The 18544-nt window shown below is 32.2% G+C and overlaps 1 protein-coding gene across 1 annotated transcript in view; it reads left to right on the forward strand.

The window, feature by feature from the left end:
- The window catches only part of LOC118204800 (voltage-dependent calcium channel subunit alpha-2/delta-1-like), a 154392-nt gene that overhangs the window by 32275 nt on the left and 103573 nt on the right, over nt 1-18544 (forward strand). The window contains exons 10-12 of the mRNA XM_085815242.1: nt 2988-3056; nt 3179-3268; nt 16239-16361. Coding sequence (XP_085671368.1) covers nt 2988-3056; nt 3179-3268; nt 16239-16361 — 282 coding nt within the window. The remainder of the gene's footprint in view (nt 1-2987; nt 3057-3178; nt 3269-16238; nt 16362-18544) is intronic.

An 18544-nucleotide genomic window follows, 5' to 3' on the forward strand; every position in this document is an offset into this window, starting at 1 on the left:
GGTAAGGAAAGGTGATGAAGCAATTCATGAGAACAGACGCTTCACAATGACAACTCTTTCAGAGGCATTTCCACAAATTTCACATACTGTTTTGTTCAAAATTGTGTCTGACTGCTTGAATTATCGCAAACTGTGTTCCCGATAATTTCCGAAAATGCTCACTGATGTTCACAAAACAAAGCAACTTGGTAGTGCCCTGACATTTCTCACACGGTACAGTGATGAGGGAGAAAACTTTTTTAACCAAATTGTGACAGGTGATGAAACTTGGGTGTGTCATTTCACACCAGAATCGAAACAACAATCGATGGAGTGGAGACACACTCATTCTCCGAAAAAACAAAAGTTCAAAGTAACAATATCATCACAAAAAGTCATGTGCACTGTCTTCTGGGATAGGAAAGGCATTTTACTTACTGAATTTTTTCCCAGAGGTGAAACCATTAATGCAGCACGATATTGTGAGACTTTAACAAAACTAAGGTGTGCCATTCAAAACAAACAAAGAGCAATGCTCAGTAAAGGAATTGTGTTGCTCCATGACAATGCTCGGCCCCATACTGCTGGTGTCACTCAATTGTTAAATCGACAGTTTCATTGGGAGCAGTTTGTTCACCCGCCGTACAGCCCGGACTTGGCGCCGTCCGACTATCACTTGTTCCTGCACATGAAGCGCGAGCTTGGTGGCAATCGCTTTGGATCTGACGATGACACGAAAAATGCTGTGGAGTCGTGGTTATCAAAACTGGCGGGAAGTTTCTTTGACAATGGTATACAAAAACTGGTCAAAGTGTTTGATGACAAGTGTTTGATCATTGGCAGAAACTATGTTGAAAAATAGTTTAAGACATGTATTTTCATGTAAAAATAAAATTGGATTCGAAAATATGTTTTACTATTTTTTTTTTTTTTTTTTCAAAACGGTACTTAGTTTCCGAGTACACCTCATATTTCGTAACTATCATAAATTTTTATATCCCATTTCAAAATAAAAAGTAGGAAATCTTTACTAACACATTCTCTGGCTAATAGGTTGTTCATCCCTTAAAATGTTTTTATGTTGTCTTCATAGCTATGCAGCCAATTCTAAAAAGTCTTAGCCATATCATCGTGAATATACCAGAAGTATTAATTACTTCCAAAAGAATGAAGAAAGCAAGCAACTACAGTGGCAACAGCCAAGCTTTTGAGTCATGCTGATTATTATTTTACTTCATAGTTTAATTAATGCCACTTGACATCAAATTTGCATATGCCTCTGGACTGAACAATTATGTGACGAAATGAGGCATAAAAAAAAAAAAAGAACCAGTATAAAGCTAACTGTTAGTGCAATTTTAAGTAAAAAGCGATTCATCTTCTATAAAATATGTGGAACTGTTATAAATGTAAAATATAAATGTTTCAAGGAATTTTATAATTTAATACTATGTAAGGATTAACAGTTAAATTTTAAGTTAAAGTTCCTTTCCTATCAAATTCTTAACTTCAACTTACTACTTCCGGCCAGAACGTAGTTTTGGAATCACTCTGAATGCTTAATGAGGAGGAGCGGTATTTAAACTGCGAAGTTCTACTTGCTGAGTTAGAGAGAATCAAAGTTTCTGATTTGCGTGCGTGTGCATTTTGGCTACTCTCTCTCAAATCTGTTATTATGCTCTGGTGTACTCAGGCCCTTCATAAGCTCTGTAGTCAAATAGAGTTAAGGGGCCAACTCGATTAGAATCTTGATAGCTCTTTAGTTAATCTTAGTTTTAGTTTAATTCTTAGTCTCTTAATTTCAAGCCCAAGTGTCGGCTTTTATTGTACACTCCAAGGCAGAGTTTTGTTAAATGTTATTGGAATAATAAAGGGTTAGTTACCCTTCCATCTTGTTGTTTCTTGTTACACGAACTTAAGTGATTATTCACTAACTAGTTCTTAAGATTCGTCACTTTCTACAGTAACTGCGTGAAGCTAATTTTATTCTTGAATTTGTTTTATAAATTAAGTTGAAAATTAGAGTATGTTTAATAACAATGCATCCTACTTAGAAATAAATTTTATTCTTACAAACTTAAAACTGGTATTACAAAAGTGACATTCAGCTGTAGGTAATTGTTTTAGTTTATTCTGTTCCTATTTGTTAGACAGGTCCTTAATCTTTTTCTTGATGGTCCTTAAAAGTACTTAATTTCTGTGTGCAGAAATGTGTATGAATCCTGTAATCAACATAGATGATAAAATTTGGCAATTGCCAAATGACAAACAATTAAGATCAAAGTAAAATCCAATCTGAAGGAGCTGGCTAAAAAGCATCGCAGAACAAAAATGTATATTATTACTACCAAAGCACCTAAGTGATGCTGCAACTAAAGGTCATACTACTGGAGGAAAGTGTTATGGAATGTAGGCTGATTTGAATTTTTTTGTAATACATTTCTGATAGTTATTTGGCTTAGATGTCAAGAACTCACATAGGTAGTGTTCTACCAACTTCAGTTAAAAATGAAACACTGTACAACTGTCAGTTGGAGTAAATGTGTGCTTTCTTATTTATGAATTTTTAGTATATGTTTTCATCTTTTTTTTTTTTCCATGAAAGTGTGTATATCTTTATGGCTGTCATTCCTAGTTTGAGTTGGATTTTGGACTAATATTTACTTTGACACCAAAATGACTTCCCATTAACCAGAAAGAACCAAAATCTTATCTTTAAAAAATACAAGTTTTTAAGTTCTTTGAGAAAATTAATTCGTTGTTAAAAAAAATAATTTTGCCTTCAATACTTCAAAGGTGTTGTGTGGCAAAAATATTTGGATTGTTTTGATGCAATGCATTGTAATTTTCTTATGTGATAATTATATTTTAAAGCTATTTTAATACTCTTCCTCTTTTATTTAAACATTTCAATGTATTTATTTCTTTTGCATATAATTTGCATTTTTTCATTTTTGTTGTATGATTAAATACCAAAATAGAAATTTAGACATTACTTTTTAATTTAGTTCAGCAGAACTACAGAATGGGTTTCATGCTTTGATACACTTGTGCAAGCAAATGACAGGAATAAACAGGTAATTCTTTTACAGTGATATAATTTATTAAGTTATTTATCTTTGAAAATATCTTTGTTCAAATTTGTATTCATGTGCATAAATCTGTTTGATTTTAATGATAAAATATTATATTTACACAGATTTTTTATAAAGACATTGATGCTCTTGAAGAACGTCATATGGCCAAATTATCATTAGCTTTGGAATTTGCATTTCAAGCATTGGCACAGGTTGTGTATTTATATGTCAAACCTTTTTCTACTACTTCATGAATAAATAATTTTCGCCATAGATTTTTTATTTGTGTTACTTTGATCTTTATAAAAATTTTAAAGCTGAAAAAATACTTATCATTTAAAAGTTTAATTATATACAACTAATTAATTAAAATGGTGTTTTAAAGTGCTGTCAAAATTCTATGCACAAAAAATTATTCAGACCTAAAAAATATATCATGTTTAATGTATTCATCAGTTTTTATATCATATTTTTAAAAACTATGAAGGTTTTTAAGACTAGTAACAGCTAAAAACGGTTTTTTCTCTTCGTTGATGCATAAAAATATATTATATGTGTTAAAGTTTGAATAGGTTTTGTTTATATGGTACATTTTGAATATAGTACTTTGTTTTGGGAACAAAGCTTATAGTGGCCTCATTTCCACTTGGTTTCTGGTTTCAACTTGGTTAATAAATTTAAAGTGAAAAAGTTTGTACTTTAAAATGAGAAAAGATTTGCTTACTTCTTGATAATTTGCCAAGAATATTTACCAAATTAGAATTACCGCTGTTACCAAAGCGTTCTCTTGGAACGGTGCTTTAAACAGATACCTTATCTTGTGGGAACGGGTAATTCGCGCTGCTAAGCCTAACTTTAGAAAAAAATTCATATAAATTAAATTTGTCATCCAACTGTTCCGATTTTTGGTACATTATGAGAAGAGCCATTCGGGTAGTTGTCAGAATTAATTTTAAACCTTTATTGTTATATTTTCCTTAAAAATTTTATAAAATATTCATTCTAGAATAACATAATTTTTCCTTTATCCAATAATTAAATATATATGGAAAAGTATCCAAACAATCGCAGATTAACACAACACATAATTAAAATTAAAAAATATTAAAACTGTCTTTCATAAAAATTCAATGTGCAAACAACGAAAAGGAAGCAATATTTCAAAAAGGAAACAGTATATGATGTTCTTTGAAACATGAGTGTATGCAAAGTCTAACAGTGCAAATGTCACAGGAATAGAATATCAGCAAATTTGATTCATTTAGCATTTGTGTATCTTCTATGGTCAGATAGTGCTTTCATTTTGCCATTAAATTCATTTTGCCATAAAATCGTCTTCAAGGCTGGTACGACCACTTTTGAATAAACTAGCCCACTTGCAAACCATTGTTTTTGAAGGAGCAGATTCACCCAACACATTCACCATTTCGGTATGAATTTCCATTGCCTTTAAACCTTTCTTTACAAAGAATTTGATAACTGCACGTTGCTCAATTTTATCCATACCTGAAAAAAGCCACAATACGTTAGATATAAAGAGTGGTTAAATAATGAATAAATACATTAACAGATTGAAATGAAACTTTTGACGTGTTCCTAAGAAAGAACAAATATGAAAATGGCATCGAAGTAATGTCTAATATTGTAATCGAATGGCATCAGAAGTAAGGTCTAATATTGACAAATAGATGGCGCTCTGCTAACTTATTGAACAACCTTGTATATTGCTTTGATTTTTATCAATTAATGCTTTTGCAGTTTTTGACATAAGTTGAGCTGATCTTGTAAGTATCTGTGAACGAAAATATGTGATATCGATGCGTATGCAAGGGTACAGGGAGAACCCTAGATGTGTTCGACAAATTGCTTAGTCCTTATTTTGTGTTTACTGTTGCAATCGTAGTAATTTGTGCAACATTTATCTTTTCTGTGTTTTTTTTTTTTTTTTTTTTTTTTTTTTTGTGATTGCTTGATGTTATATTTATTCTACATAAAAAAGGTAAGGGCAGTTACATGTTATGTTAAACTTGGGTTAGCTTTTTAACTGAGAAAAGTGACAATTTGAGCATAATTACTCAAATTTTTTTTAACGGGAATCATTTGTTTATTTAACTAAAAATTATTATCTTTCGAGAACAAAGGATTGACATACTTACGTAGTACCTCAATTTAAAATATATCAAGAGAAAAGTTCACTTTAAAGTGAAATAAAAATATACAAGGTACAGTAAGACCCCGCTTAACACGGGGGATACGTTCCATCAAAGTAGAGCGTAATGCGAAACAGCGCTAAACGAAGATATCTTTACATGTAAATATTGGGGTTAGGGGAAGATGGCTAGGAAATTGGTTAGGTATTAAATTTAAAAAGTATGTTTTTTTAATAAAAATAAAACCAAACATTTATTTCTTAAAGCCCAAATTAATACCACATTATTATTTCTTGCAAAAATAAAAACAAAATATAAATAACAAAACGAATATTCTTAAAAAAAACAAATAAAATTCTAAGTCAGTCATATTTAATTAGCCTTCCGCGTTTTCAGTGTTCTGCCTTTTTGTGACAAAAGCATCTAATGTTGTCTGCCTTTTTCTTTTGCGTTGTTCTCTTAAAAGTTCTTCATAAACGGATAGAGCATCTCTAACGCCACGCCTTACTTTTGAGCTCCTGTCAAAATTCGGATCATTTTCAATGAATTGATCCATTATTTCAGTTATGGTAGACAAACTCCTTTTTACAAACGCCATCGAAAGTTCTTTTTGCTCTTCTTCTGAATCACTGCTGTCAACATTTTTGTTTTCTTCTTGTTCAGTTAATTCCTTGAGCTCATCATTAGAAAGACTAGCCGCTGCTTCTTGAATTATTTCTTCGACATCTTCCACATTTACCCCTTCAAAATATGTCTGTACAATACCGCACCAAACAAGAAATACAAGTACACTCTTTCGGATATGTATTTGAAACCTATCGCTGCATAATATTTCGGGGAATCCCTGTATGCTGCGAGCGATTTCGTGGAATCCCCGGGTTGAAATAAAAGAGCGCTAAACCGAAACAGCGTCAAGCGGGGTCTTACTGTATTCTGAAATCAAAAATTGCCCATTTTCCGATTTTTAGCTATACGAGAAACCAAAGGAAAATGCTTAGTTATTTCATTACGTCTTTAATACATACTTTAAATTTGATTTATTTACTTTAATAAACAAAAGAGTACTGCCACCCCTTTGAATTATTTGGTATTGATCTAATAGTTCATATATTTTCCAAGTTTATTCTCACTTTTTCAGAAGTAAGGTAATATTTCAAACACTGACTTTCCGAGTGTTTTTATGAAGTGTTTCACGCAATAATTCTTTTAATAATTACTTTATACTTTTATTTTTACTTCCACTTTTCTGTTACCATTTTTCCCCATATGTCGGAAGAAAAACAGAAAAAAAAAAACTATCTAAGTATCAGAATATAATGAAGAATAAGAGAGTGAGAGGAAGACTTAATAAAATCAGAACTTTAAAATTATTCAGTTTTCCCAAACCCAAAGAATAGGCTGATGCTACTAGCACTAGTTGTCCATCAACGTCTCAGCTACCATTGTAATTACTAAAAGAACCTAATAATCAGGAAGAGTTAAAAAGTGTTTTCACCCAGGAATAATCTTTAACTTCAATGTTAGCCTGTTGAAAAAAAAAAACAGAGGAAATACAATTTCTGCAGTAAATACGCATTTGCTTGTACCTAATTATTCCGAATTATGCCCAAGTTCAAGCCTTAATAGAAAATTGTTCTAAATATTACCAAAACTTGGTTTCAGTTTCCCCAAAGACAAAAATAGACGTAATTTTTTTTAGATGTACTGTTGTTGAATCTGGCCAAACAACAAATGAGTTAACCGATTTCTTAGAATGATTACGAAAGAGTAAACCTGTTAATTCGGAATTTCAAATTTAATTAAAAATGAGACTAAGCATTGGCACGATGTTATTGAAAGAATTATTTATGTCATTCACTTTTCAGCGAAATAAAACTTCACCTTCCGTGGTTCCAGTAACTAAAAAAGTATGCTTTATTACCTTCAATAAAATTCAAAGTAATTCAAAGTAAAGTTTATTAGGGGATAATATAAAAGCAAATTATTTTAAATATAAATAAATATAATACAAAGCAAATTATTTTAAACAAAATCTTTTCTATTTTACTTGATTGTAGACCTAATGCTAGCCATCAAGAGCAGATATCAATTTGTATGAGGTATCTTAATTTAGAAAATACAGACCTGAGTATTGAAGAAAGGTTTTTTGTATTTTGTATTACAACAGATACGACCGGTGGAGGACGAACTACATTATTATTAAAAACGAGGAAAATGGTTTAGATATTAGTAATTTATACGTCCAAGAATACGACAATCATTAAAACATGAAAGGAAAACAGTTTTCCAGTAATTATGCTCAAATCATTGCTTTTCCAAATTAAAAAGTTAAACTAAGTTTAACATAATATGTAACTGCACTTACCTTTTTTTATGTAAAAAAACAATTACAACAAGTAATCACAAAAAAGATAAATGCTGTACAAATTACTACAATTGCAATAGTAGACACAAAATAAGGATTAAGCAATTTGTTCAATGCGTCTACCGTTACATATGCATCGGCATCAAGTATTTCCACGTTCAAATAAGACAGAAGAGAACACCAAAGACGAACTCCTGTCCTGATTATAACTTTCGGTCAAATATGACAGTGTGCTAGGAGGAAGGGCACTCAGACCTGACAAGGTTGAGGCTGTGTTAACACAGTTAAATGCCCCAACCCCTAGAGATGATCCAAGAGGCCACTAACCTATCAGTTGAGCCAACAAGCTAAGACTAAGCTAAGTCGACAGGAATACTCAGAAACTCGCATTCTACGCCCCCGTTCTGGAGGGATGGTAAAAAAACATCAACAAGGGCCTCAACCCCGGACAGCAGAATGAAGTCACTTAAATACTGTCAGAAAGACCGGGCCACTAATCCAGCCTGCTAACACTACATCATGTCATACAGATCTTGGCTTTAGACGACCCCAGTGAAAAACCAAGGAAGGAAATGGATATGCAGTTTTGAAGCCCCAGGCACCCACTGGAAACTTTAAGCAGTTTAAAGGCTAGCTGAATTCATCAATTCCATCGACAGGGCTGTTTCGTCCCTGACAACCATGAATATCTGACTATATAGCTCCACCACAACCAACGGAACAGATAAGACAGTATGATGCGGTCCCTAGTGAACCTGAAAAAGCCATCGCCAGCAATGACTCCAGTCCTGTGGAAACTGATTTTAAATACTTGTGGCTGAGACTGCCTAGGTACAGATCCTAATCTGTTGCTTCTCAGATTTTACCCGAGTCGACCCCAAGAGAAGCGTTCAAATAAGAAAAGAATTTTCCTGTTCAGGCCGGCAGGAAGATGAACTGCTTGTTTTGATGATTGAACTGCGGCTTTCTGACTCGGCGCCCTCGTGCGCAGCACGATCTTGCACCTATTGTTGGTGCTGGCCTGGGCAATTCAAATACGACACACCCGGCTGTAAAGTAATGTTCGCTGCTGTTGCACATATGACACTCCCGTACTGAATGGGTTAAGCATGCAATGCAAATTAGCAATTTTTGAAAGCCTAATCGAGTTTGAGTCACTGAAAATTGCTGCAGATGCAGACGGCAGTGTACAAATATTGTATGCTACAGTCAATCACAGTTGATTGTCCAGCCATATACTAATTATGCAGTTGAAGAAGAAGCCAGCATTCTGAAGGTTTTGAAGAGGTGCATCTAAATGCTGATACAAAGTATTTATAAGTTTTGTAGGATAATTTTTTATCACATTCTCTTGTTTCATTGGCTAAAAGAAGATAAATGCCAAATAGTGAGCGCTGGAGTGCTATTGGATGCTTTAAAGCAAGAGTTAGTTAATCAGTGATGTCTCACTGTCTTTGGTGTTGGTTGTTTGGTAATTTTTTTAATGTGGAAACAATTTGAAACATTTTAAAGACATATGTGGTGATATGTGTTCAGTTGACCAAAGGTTACCAGCCCTTTTGAAAATTGTTAAATTGCTATAGTAGCCAAGCAGTTGATGAGCAACCTACATCTATGGTTGCAGCATCACTTGGCAAAATAATATTTGCAAGTATTATGCACTGATGGCTTCATATGAAGGGAATGTATGCTGGAATAACAAATGTTTGTATTCCATTAACTGTGTCATCAAGGAAACGGCCAGATTAGTGATGCCTTCAATATCTCAATTGGACTGTCTCATATTGGCACAAAAATCCGAATCATGGATGCCCTGGGATCAAATGATATAAGCATGTGAGAGTCTAGAGAGAATGAGATGCATGAAATCTCAGGTCCAGAAAATCATTCGACTTATGCATTCAAAGGAAGTAGCATCTTGGTGTGGGCTACAATTTCAACCATGTATCACTGCATATCTTTAATGAAGGCTGTGTTATATGCTGCGGCAGGTGGTTTTGATTTCCTTGTTATGCATGATAATGGCCATCCCCATTGAGCCAACATTGTTAATGAGTATTTGGAGAGTGTGAGCATTTTGCATATAAAGTAACCACAATTTTCCCCCATTCTTAATTCCATTAAACATCTTGGCTTGCCCTTGGGCATGCTGTCTTTTCAAGTTTTCAGCGAATCTCAGAGAACAGTTGGAAACTGCTGTAATGGAGGAATGGCCATTAGTAATATCTGTGTTAGCTAATCGCATCATTAAAAGCATAAACAGTTGCTGTAGAGTTTGTTCATGCTTTAAATGAACCCATCTGGTTTTTTTTGTAAAACTTTAATGAATTTTGGATTAACAAACTCAACAGTTTCAAAGTGAACAATAGCAACAATGTACAGGGGGGGGATTATCTCCAGCATGCGAAACTGTATATAAAAAATTTTTAAAATATGCTGTTTTCAAACTATTTTGTGGTGTTTTTGAATTGAATTTTATAGTTTAATTGTGAAGAACACAATATTTAATAAATAAAGGTAGCACACAAAGTGTTAAAAAAAATTCCCCTTTTGGCGTAATGTAAAATCTGAAAGCTTTTTTTGTTGTTGTTGTTGTTGTTGATGAGGATTTTTCCATTGCATGCTTAACTTTAGAAAATCGATATACTTTAAAATCAAAAGGTATTTGATGTATTTTTTGGGAATGTGCACTGACATTTGTCAAATCAAAGCAAATGCTACTCGAAATGCAAATTCTCTGGAAGATCACATTAATACAAACCTTCATTCCTTAAATCATAAATATCTGGTAAAGAAATATCCAGCACATACTATAATGCTATAATTTTATACTGGAGCTATAACTGAAATAAAAAAGAAATAAATCAAGAGCTAGAAAATAAGTTTTTTAATGACTAAATAAAATGTAATACAAATTATAAAACTAAGCACATTAATTATATAAAATATAGATCAAGGGGCTATGCAAATATTTGGTAGGAGAACGAAGGATATGGCAATTGGAAAGAAAGAGGAGACTGAAAGTCAGTGGTGGAAAGGGGGGACAAAGCGATGGTATAGGCCAGTGGTGCGCTAACTAGGGGTTGCCAAATTTTTATGAAATGCATAATGCCTGCATGCTGCATACCATACAGTGTACATATAAAGAGTGAAGCGCTGTCACTCACTGTTTAATTGCAATTTCATGACCATAATTTCATTCTTTCTTTGACTGTAATGCGTAATGTATGTAAGACGCAAATTTTTCACTCTGGTAGATAGCGCCCGCTTTGCGGTAATTCGCCAGTTTTACTGAAAAGCGCCTATTTGACTAAACATTAACCGCAAAGAAAGGAGAAAAATTCGCTACCATGATCAGCCAATCAGATGGCGAGGTAGGCGGTATGTCTGATAGTCAGAGTGAAGACGTGAAGTGTTCGCATGAAGTTGTAGCATGTAGCAGTTGACCTGCAATAGTTTTAGTTTATCCTCGAGTTTTAACATGTGACGTTGTGTAATTATGATTTTTTATATTTTTATGGGGCTTTGCTACTCTTTGTTATCAGGTATGTACTATCATTAGAAAAAGATATCTGTTAATTTTATTGAATTTCTCGAAAAAAAAAGATAAAATTTTATATATTATTTGTTTTAGTTTAAATAATTTAACCCCTATCTTCATAATGGATAAATGGGTAATACGTACACCAGGTACATCTTCAGCTAACAAACAAACAAATACTGTTGAGGAGTCGCAAAATACTGAACTAAATGCCCGATCTAAAAAAATAAGAAAATACAATGAGGAATTGATTGAGTGTGGTTTTACATTTTGTATTGTTGATGATGAAGAACGCCCGATATGTGTCATTTGCAACGAAAAATTAGCAAATGAGAGCATGAAACCAGCTAAATTAAATGGGCACCTGGAAACTAAACATAAAGAACTTCAAAATGAACATGTCGATTTTTTTTCAAAGACAAGCTGAAAATCTGAAAATTCAAAGTGCACAAGTAAAGAAATTTACATAAATACCTCAGAAAGCATTACGAGCTTCTTTAAAAGTTTCTTATTCAATAGGAAAAACAATGAAACCCCATACAATTCGAGAATCTCTTATCCTTCCTGCAGCAACTAAGATGACATCAATTATGCATGGCAATAAATATGGAAATGAACTAAAAACAATACCATTATCAAGACATACCGTGCCTCGGCGGATTTCCGAAATGTCACGAAATATCGAGTCAGAACTCATAAAACACATACAAAATTCATCTGTATTTGCTTTACAACTGGACGAGACTACCGATATTACTAAAATGTCACAACTAATTATTTACATTAGGTTTATTTTTAATGAAGATATAACAGAAACGTTTCTATGTTACAAAAGTTTGGAAAGAAAAACAACTGGAGAAAAAATATTCGAAGTAATAAATGAATATTTTGAAACAAAGTCCCTTACCTGGGCAAACTGTGTTGCGGTTTGTACTGATGGTGCTGCAGCATATGAGATGGGCTCAACGTATGAGAGATTACTGTTATACACCGAAGTCAGATGGCTTTCACGTGGGAAAATACTACGACTGATATTTGATTTAAGAAATGAAGTGTACATGTTTTTAATCGAAAAGAAACATAGATTGGCAAGTTATTATATCAATGAAGTTTGGCTAGGGAAGCTGAGCTATTTAGTTGATATTTTCGAAAAACTTAACGACTTAAATTTGAGCTTGCAGGGTGAGAATTCAAATATCATAACTTCAGCCAGTAAAATTCAAGCTTTTAAGAATAAGCTTAGTCTCTGGAAAACTGAACGGAATAAAAACAACACCGACATGTTCCCTTGCTTTAACAATTTTCTCAAAGAAAATAATATAGATATATTTACATTTAAAAACATCATTTCCAATCACACTGAAAAGTTAAAGGAAAATTTTTCCAGAAGATTCGAGGATTTTCCTGAAAAAGATCTTAGTTGGATTCGTGATCCATTTTCCTTTGACATATGCAGTTCAAATTAGTGAGAAAGAGCAATTGATAGATCTAATTAGTGATTATACTGTTCGAAATCAATTTAAGACTCAGCCTTGCCAAAACTTTTGGCTATCCGTGGAAAAACATTATCCCGTTTTATGCAAGAATGCCATCAGAGTGTTAATACAATTTGTACGTACAAACGTATTTATGTGAAACTGGATTTAGCAAACTAGTTTCAATAAAAACTAAATACCGCTCGCGCTTAAACCCTGAAGATGATATGCGAATTGCAATTAGCAACAAACATCGATGAGATAATTAGAAAATTGCAGCCATATACATCTCATTAAAGGGCAATTTACTGATTTTTGTCTTATACAAAAAGTATTTTCTTAAAATTATAAATAAAATTAATATGAGTCAGATATGATGATGTTTTTATTCGATGAAACGAAAGAAATGCGTGAAATATATATCATATTTGTGAACATTTATCTCTAGGGGTTGCCAAAAATTTTCTCTCTACAAAAGGGGTCGCAGTTGAAAAGAGTTTGTGCACCACTGGTATAGGCAAAAGAAAAAATGGCAAGTTGTCTATGTAGCCTGGCCATATTAAAGGGGTACATAATTTTGGAATTTAGGTCCCAAAGTGCAATAATACGTGAAGTGCAGCAAGTTAGAGCTTGGCTACAATGATGTCAGATGTGTGCTTATTTGTAGTTTCCTGTGAGATTTCAGCATAAAAGCATCGTATTTTATTTTAAGGATTATATGCATAACAGTGCCATGGAGGAATTTGCATATGATGTTTGTTTGTGTTTGTGATGTAGCTTATGCCTTGTAAATATAGAACTGTCACTAATTGATGTTTCTAAGGTGGGTTTGCATATTTTGGTATTTTGAATGCCCTAGTTGCAATGTTTGTTTGATACCCTTGGATTATAACATTATATTTTTAGTTTCAGTCAATGTATATGTGTTCAATAATTTGTTTGTTTTTTCACTTCTACATGTTTTCAGTTCTAGTGAATTAAATTTTTATTACCCACAATAAAGAGACAAATATTTAAAAAAATCCAGAAATATCTTGAGAAAATTTGAGAGATTTGACAATTTGACATCTTGAGAAAAGTTTTCAGTTACTAAATGCATAGTTGTAGACTAAACGGAGAGAATTAGGCGAAATTCCTTTTTTTTAATGCAGTTTTTTCATAAGATCAGTCATTATTGCATCTAATCAAGCTCTAGAAGCAAGTTATAAAGCTATAAAGATTGATAGCTAAAGAGCTTCAGCACTCATTTTACCACTGTATGGAAATATGAAAATTATGCTTCAAATCAATGAATTCAATTTAAAAAATTATTTTTAGTTATTTCAGTATTCAATTTAAAAAAAAGCTAATGATGTAATCAGCAGATGCATTGAAGACATGACAGTTAGCATAGAAGGAACACTAATCCAGGAAATTTGTGGAAGTTGAAAATTTTCCAGGTTGATGAATCAAGAGGTGTTAGCATCTGTTGAAAGCTAATTGCACTTGTTTGAATTTATAATGACAAAAGTTTGAAAGAGCATTTATTAATTCTGCAGAGAACTTCAAAAATAAGCAAGTGTGAAGAAAATCTTTAAGGTGATCAGTGAATATTTTAATAATTTTATGAATTTTTTTCATGAAGTTTCTTGAAAATTTCATGAATAACTTGCATAAATACTCTTGGTGCAGCTGTTCTTCTGTTTTGACCATTGTTACAGCTGTTTTAGGGGGGTAGTAGAGAATATCTATAACAAATATGACAGTGGGTATAATTTAAAAATAATGTCAAATAATAGAAATACAAGACTCGTGTAATAAATTTTCATATCCTTTTTTTAAATCAATACGATGCATGTATTTATATTAATTGAATATTAATACCCAATATTTATTTTGTGATTAAATTTTTATCGTTATCCTGTTAATACAAATTTGGCAATTCTTTTGTGATTAATTAATTTTTACTTTTGTATTTCTACATCATAATTTTGTAAAAATAAGTGTTCTAAAAATTGAATCACAATTTCAATGGGTCGAATCTGATACTTAGTTTATCAATGTAATAAAAAAGTATGTTGCATATTAATTATTAAGAATGTATTTTTGTGAGCTATGGGATTGCTGATGTTTCTTTAAATAATGAGTCCAGACAAGCAAGAAGAAATAAACAATTTATGAAAATAAGCAAAATTAATAATATACACCATGCACTAATGGCTGGAAATAACTCAAGGAGAATGCAGATATTTAGCAATTTCTTTATAGCACATGAAATAAATTATAAAGTGCCTCAAAGTACTCTCACCCTAACTTGTAGTTTAGCTAACCACTAAGTCTCATGGTTGATTGGCAATTGAATTGCAACTGAACTTCAGAGCTCTCCAATGTGTATTTATAGTCTGCAGCATGGGCTCTGGAAACTTTAGAAGAATGGGCCTTAGAGCTTCAAAATGTGTTTAAGCAAATCCTTCAGGAAGTTGCAAAATTGGCGAGAAATCGTCAAATGTCGCCAACTTGATGAACAGAAATTGTTGCCAAGGCCCCTTAGGTACAAAATTTCCCTATATCTTGTGTTCTAATTGAGTTATTTTTACAATTTTGAAGCCATTGCACTCAGAATTAAAAAAAAATATTCAATTATATGTAGCAAACAAAAACTTAAATACAAGACCTGTGGGCAAAAATTACACAAAGTCCAAAATAAACAATAAAATTACTATTCTGAGAACAATATGTAAATAAAACAATACAAAATACCCCCAAAAATGGAAAAAATACAACGAGAAGAGATGAAAATATTTACAAGTGTGTGGATCAGGTATTTTTTTATTAATTCTAATTTTAATTTATTTCATGCTTGTGACTGCATAAGAAAACTTGTCTGAAATGAATATCTGGCTGGAATATTTATGTATTATAATATGAAAATATTGGACAGAAAGATCTTGTTAATTGAATCCCTTACATGAAAGAAAAGAAATTAATCATGTTAATAGAAAAATGCTTCAACTTTAATACGCTTGTGAGGTCTGCCATGAAATTGCGAAGGTTGATAATTACTGTTTAGATAAAACACTATGTTACATCGTATTTTAAGATGGTAGCAAATTAAAAAAGTGCCATTTAATTCAGTATTTTTGGTTAAATTTTCAAATTTAAGGAACAGTTTATTCCTAAATGGTTGATGTGGATTTTTAAAATGGACATGTAGTTGATAAAATCATCGAATTTCTCCTCCTGCTGCTGTATAGTAATGGATTATAAAGTTATAGAATTAGAATCGTATGAGTAAACATCTCTAATAAATGTTATTTTTTCAGTTGTTCTTATGAATCAATTATATATTAAACTTTTTGGTGCAAATAATTCATTCAGCTTGAACAAAAAGTCAAATAAACCATGTTGAGCAAATGTTAAGTGTTGCATGTTTTTCTGTTGCTTTTAGTATTTATTTTTGCTAAATATTGCAAACTTCTAATAGTCACAGTTACTTACCAACAGTTTCATTTCTTTCTTACAGATAAATTTCATATAACATTTTATCATTATAAAAAGGAAACAGTACTGTAAGAATCATTTTGAACTCCGTTAAATATGTGTTAATGAAAAACTGTTGCTTTAGTTCTCTCCCTACTGTTTGTTAATTTGCCAAATATTTAAATTTTTCAGTTCAGAGAAAATAGAACTGAACGATGGGCAGGAGCTGAATGTAATCAGATAATTATGCTATTTAGTGATGGTGGCACTGAACAAGCTTGGGAAGTTTTAGAAAAATATAATCCTGATAAGGAAGTAGGTTTTTATTTATTGCAAGTTTTATAATTCATCATGAAATTATTAGATATATTTTAAAAAAATTATTGTCAATTTATTTTTAAAGTGTTGTGTCATCGTCATATATTCATTTTATAAGACACTTTATTTACACAAAAAACATCCTCTTTGCACATAAACGTGTACAAATCCATGATTGATTTTCACGTCTTGTTCCCGGTTCATACTCGCTTAGTGTGTGCCAGTTCTGTGTTCAATTACTATTAAGTCCTGTAATCAGGATACACCACATCCCTTCCCCTTTCTCACAAGTTGCAAGTTCAGTCTGTTTGGTGATTATCAATTTTTGGTAGACCAATGTAAAAGTTGTAGCACAGCTAGTATCTTTGGTGTCCTGGTTGTATCAGCAGCAGATTCAGTGAATGGAATTTCAGTAAAACCTTCAGTAAATGACACAAACTTATTTATCTGATGGCTATTATCTTTGAATGGTTCTGGGACTCCATTCTTATCAACTTTTTTTGGAAATCGTGAGAGCTAGAGGATGATGTACACAGCTATCAGCATTAATGACACATTTCTGTCCTCTGTCACATTTCTAGTTGATATGTTGCTGTCATAGGTGACTGTCTACATTTGTAGCGAAATCCATCCTTGGTTTTGACAGTCCCAAATCTCCATCGCCCATCACTCTGGTGATAATATCTTGCTGCCACTTTAACGTCAACCCTAAATCCCTGGTCTACAAACTCATAGGTTTCTTTTCGAACTCTCATTTCCCTCTTTTTGAGATCTGGTGTCAATAAGTCAATTCTTGTTCAAATTTCTCTCCTCAGCATTAGCATTGCAGAGCTTTGTAAGGTAGTTTAGTTCGGAGCCTTTCTGTATTGCAATAAAAATGTACTGAGTTTTTGTCTTAAGAGTTCCCGGATAATTTTGCATTGTTCTTAATGTACAAAACAGGTAGAACTTTTGCACATATTCAGTATCAACATGAAACAAGGAACTAAATTTACCTTCAAAGTAATTTTAAGCTTGCTGAAATTTGAGTCTGGTGGGGCACATTTTTAGCACCAAAAGTAATATTAGTCTCAGTCCTCACTTTTGTATCTGTTTCACTTTTTAAATAAAAAGATGTTATCACCAAATATTATTGCTATTTATTATTTTCAAAGAAATATTCTAGAAAATAGATATATAAATCGATGAAACATAAATTAAAGAATGTTGTCAGCACGTGTTATCATCATATATTATTTAAAAAAATGTATATAATGAACATAAAAAAAACAGTGTATGGCAACATTTAACACTCTGTTGGGATTGCTAAAGATGTTTTAAAATATTTTGTGTGGTATAAGTATAAATAAACTGATGTTTAATAAATAAAGTTAAAAAGACAAAAAGTTAATAATAAAAAGATGAAAATAAGTTGTTTAAATCTTCTTACTAAAAAAAACTGAACATTGATATGATAAATTGCGATAAGACTGAAAACAAAATGGCAATAGTACTTAACAATGTGTTGGGAGTTCTCAATCTGTGCTTCTTTTAAAAAATTTTGCAGTTTTGCTGTTGAATTTTATATGGCATAAGTGTGGAGAAAGTGACTTTTAATCATAAAGTTTTAAAAAAAAATTGTTGTATAGGTAAATGAATGATGTGATGAACTGAGAAAAAACTGAAGAAATAAAATAATATTTTGCAATAGAGTTTTAAAACACTTAACACTCCACTAGGAATTCTAAAAGTGTTGTGATTTTACTGTTGAAATTTATGTGCGAAGAAATGTTTAATAATTAAGAAGACAAAATAAGTTGTGTTAACATTAGTGAGTCCAAAAGCAAGGTGGTAAACTGCAAGTTCAGCCAGAGCATAAGAAAAACCTTCACAAGCCCTCTGGTACCATGTCAAAATTTGAGTTCTTTCAGATTTTAACTTTATCTTTTCCTATTTTTTCTTAAATACGTAAAAGGTGCTTGAAATGAACCACAAATTCAGTCTAGTGATAAGACTTATAGATTAGATACTGAATCTTGATTTGCCCTCTATGGGTAGCATACTTGAAAAGGTTATACTCCAAAGACATATGTTCTTTATAAACTGAAGATGCTTATTGAACTTTTTTGCTCCACAGTTAGTCTTGTCAGTGGACCATGTCTTGGAAAAACTGCAGTCGGTGATTGTAAATAACAAGTGTG

Source organism: Stegodyphus dumicola, chromosome 4 (assembly GCF_044657685.1).
Source record: "Stegodyphus dumicola isolate Sdum_Otavi_A_Nest chromosome 4, ASM4465768v1".
Taxonomy (NCBI): Eukaryota; Metazoa; Arthropoda; class Arachnida; order Araneae; family Eresidae; genus Stegodyphus; species Stegodyphus dumicola.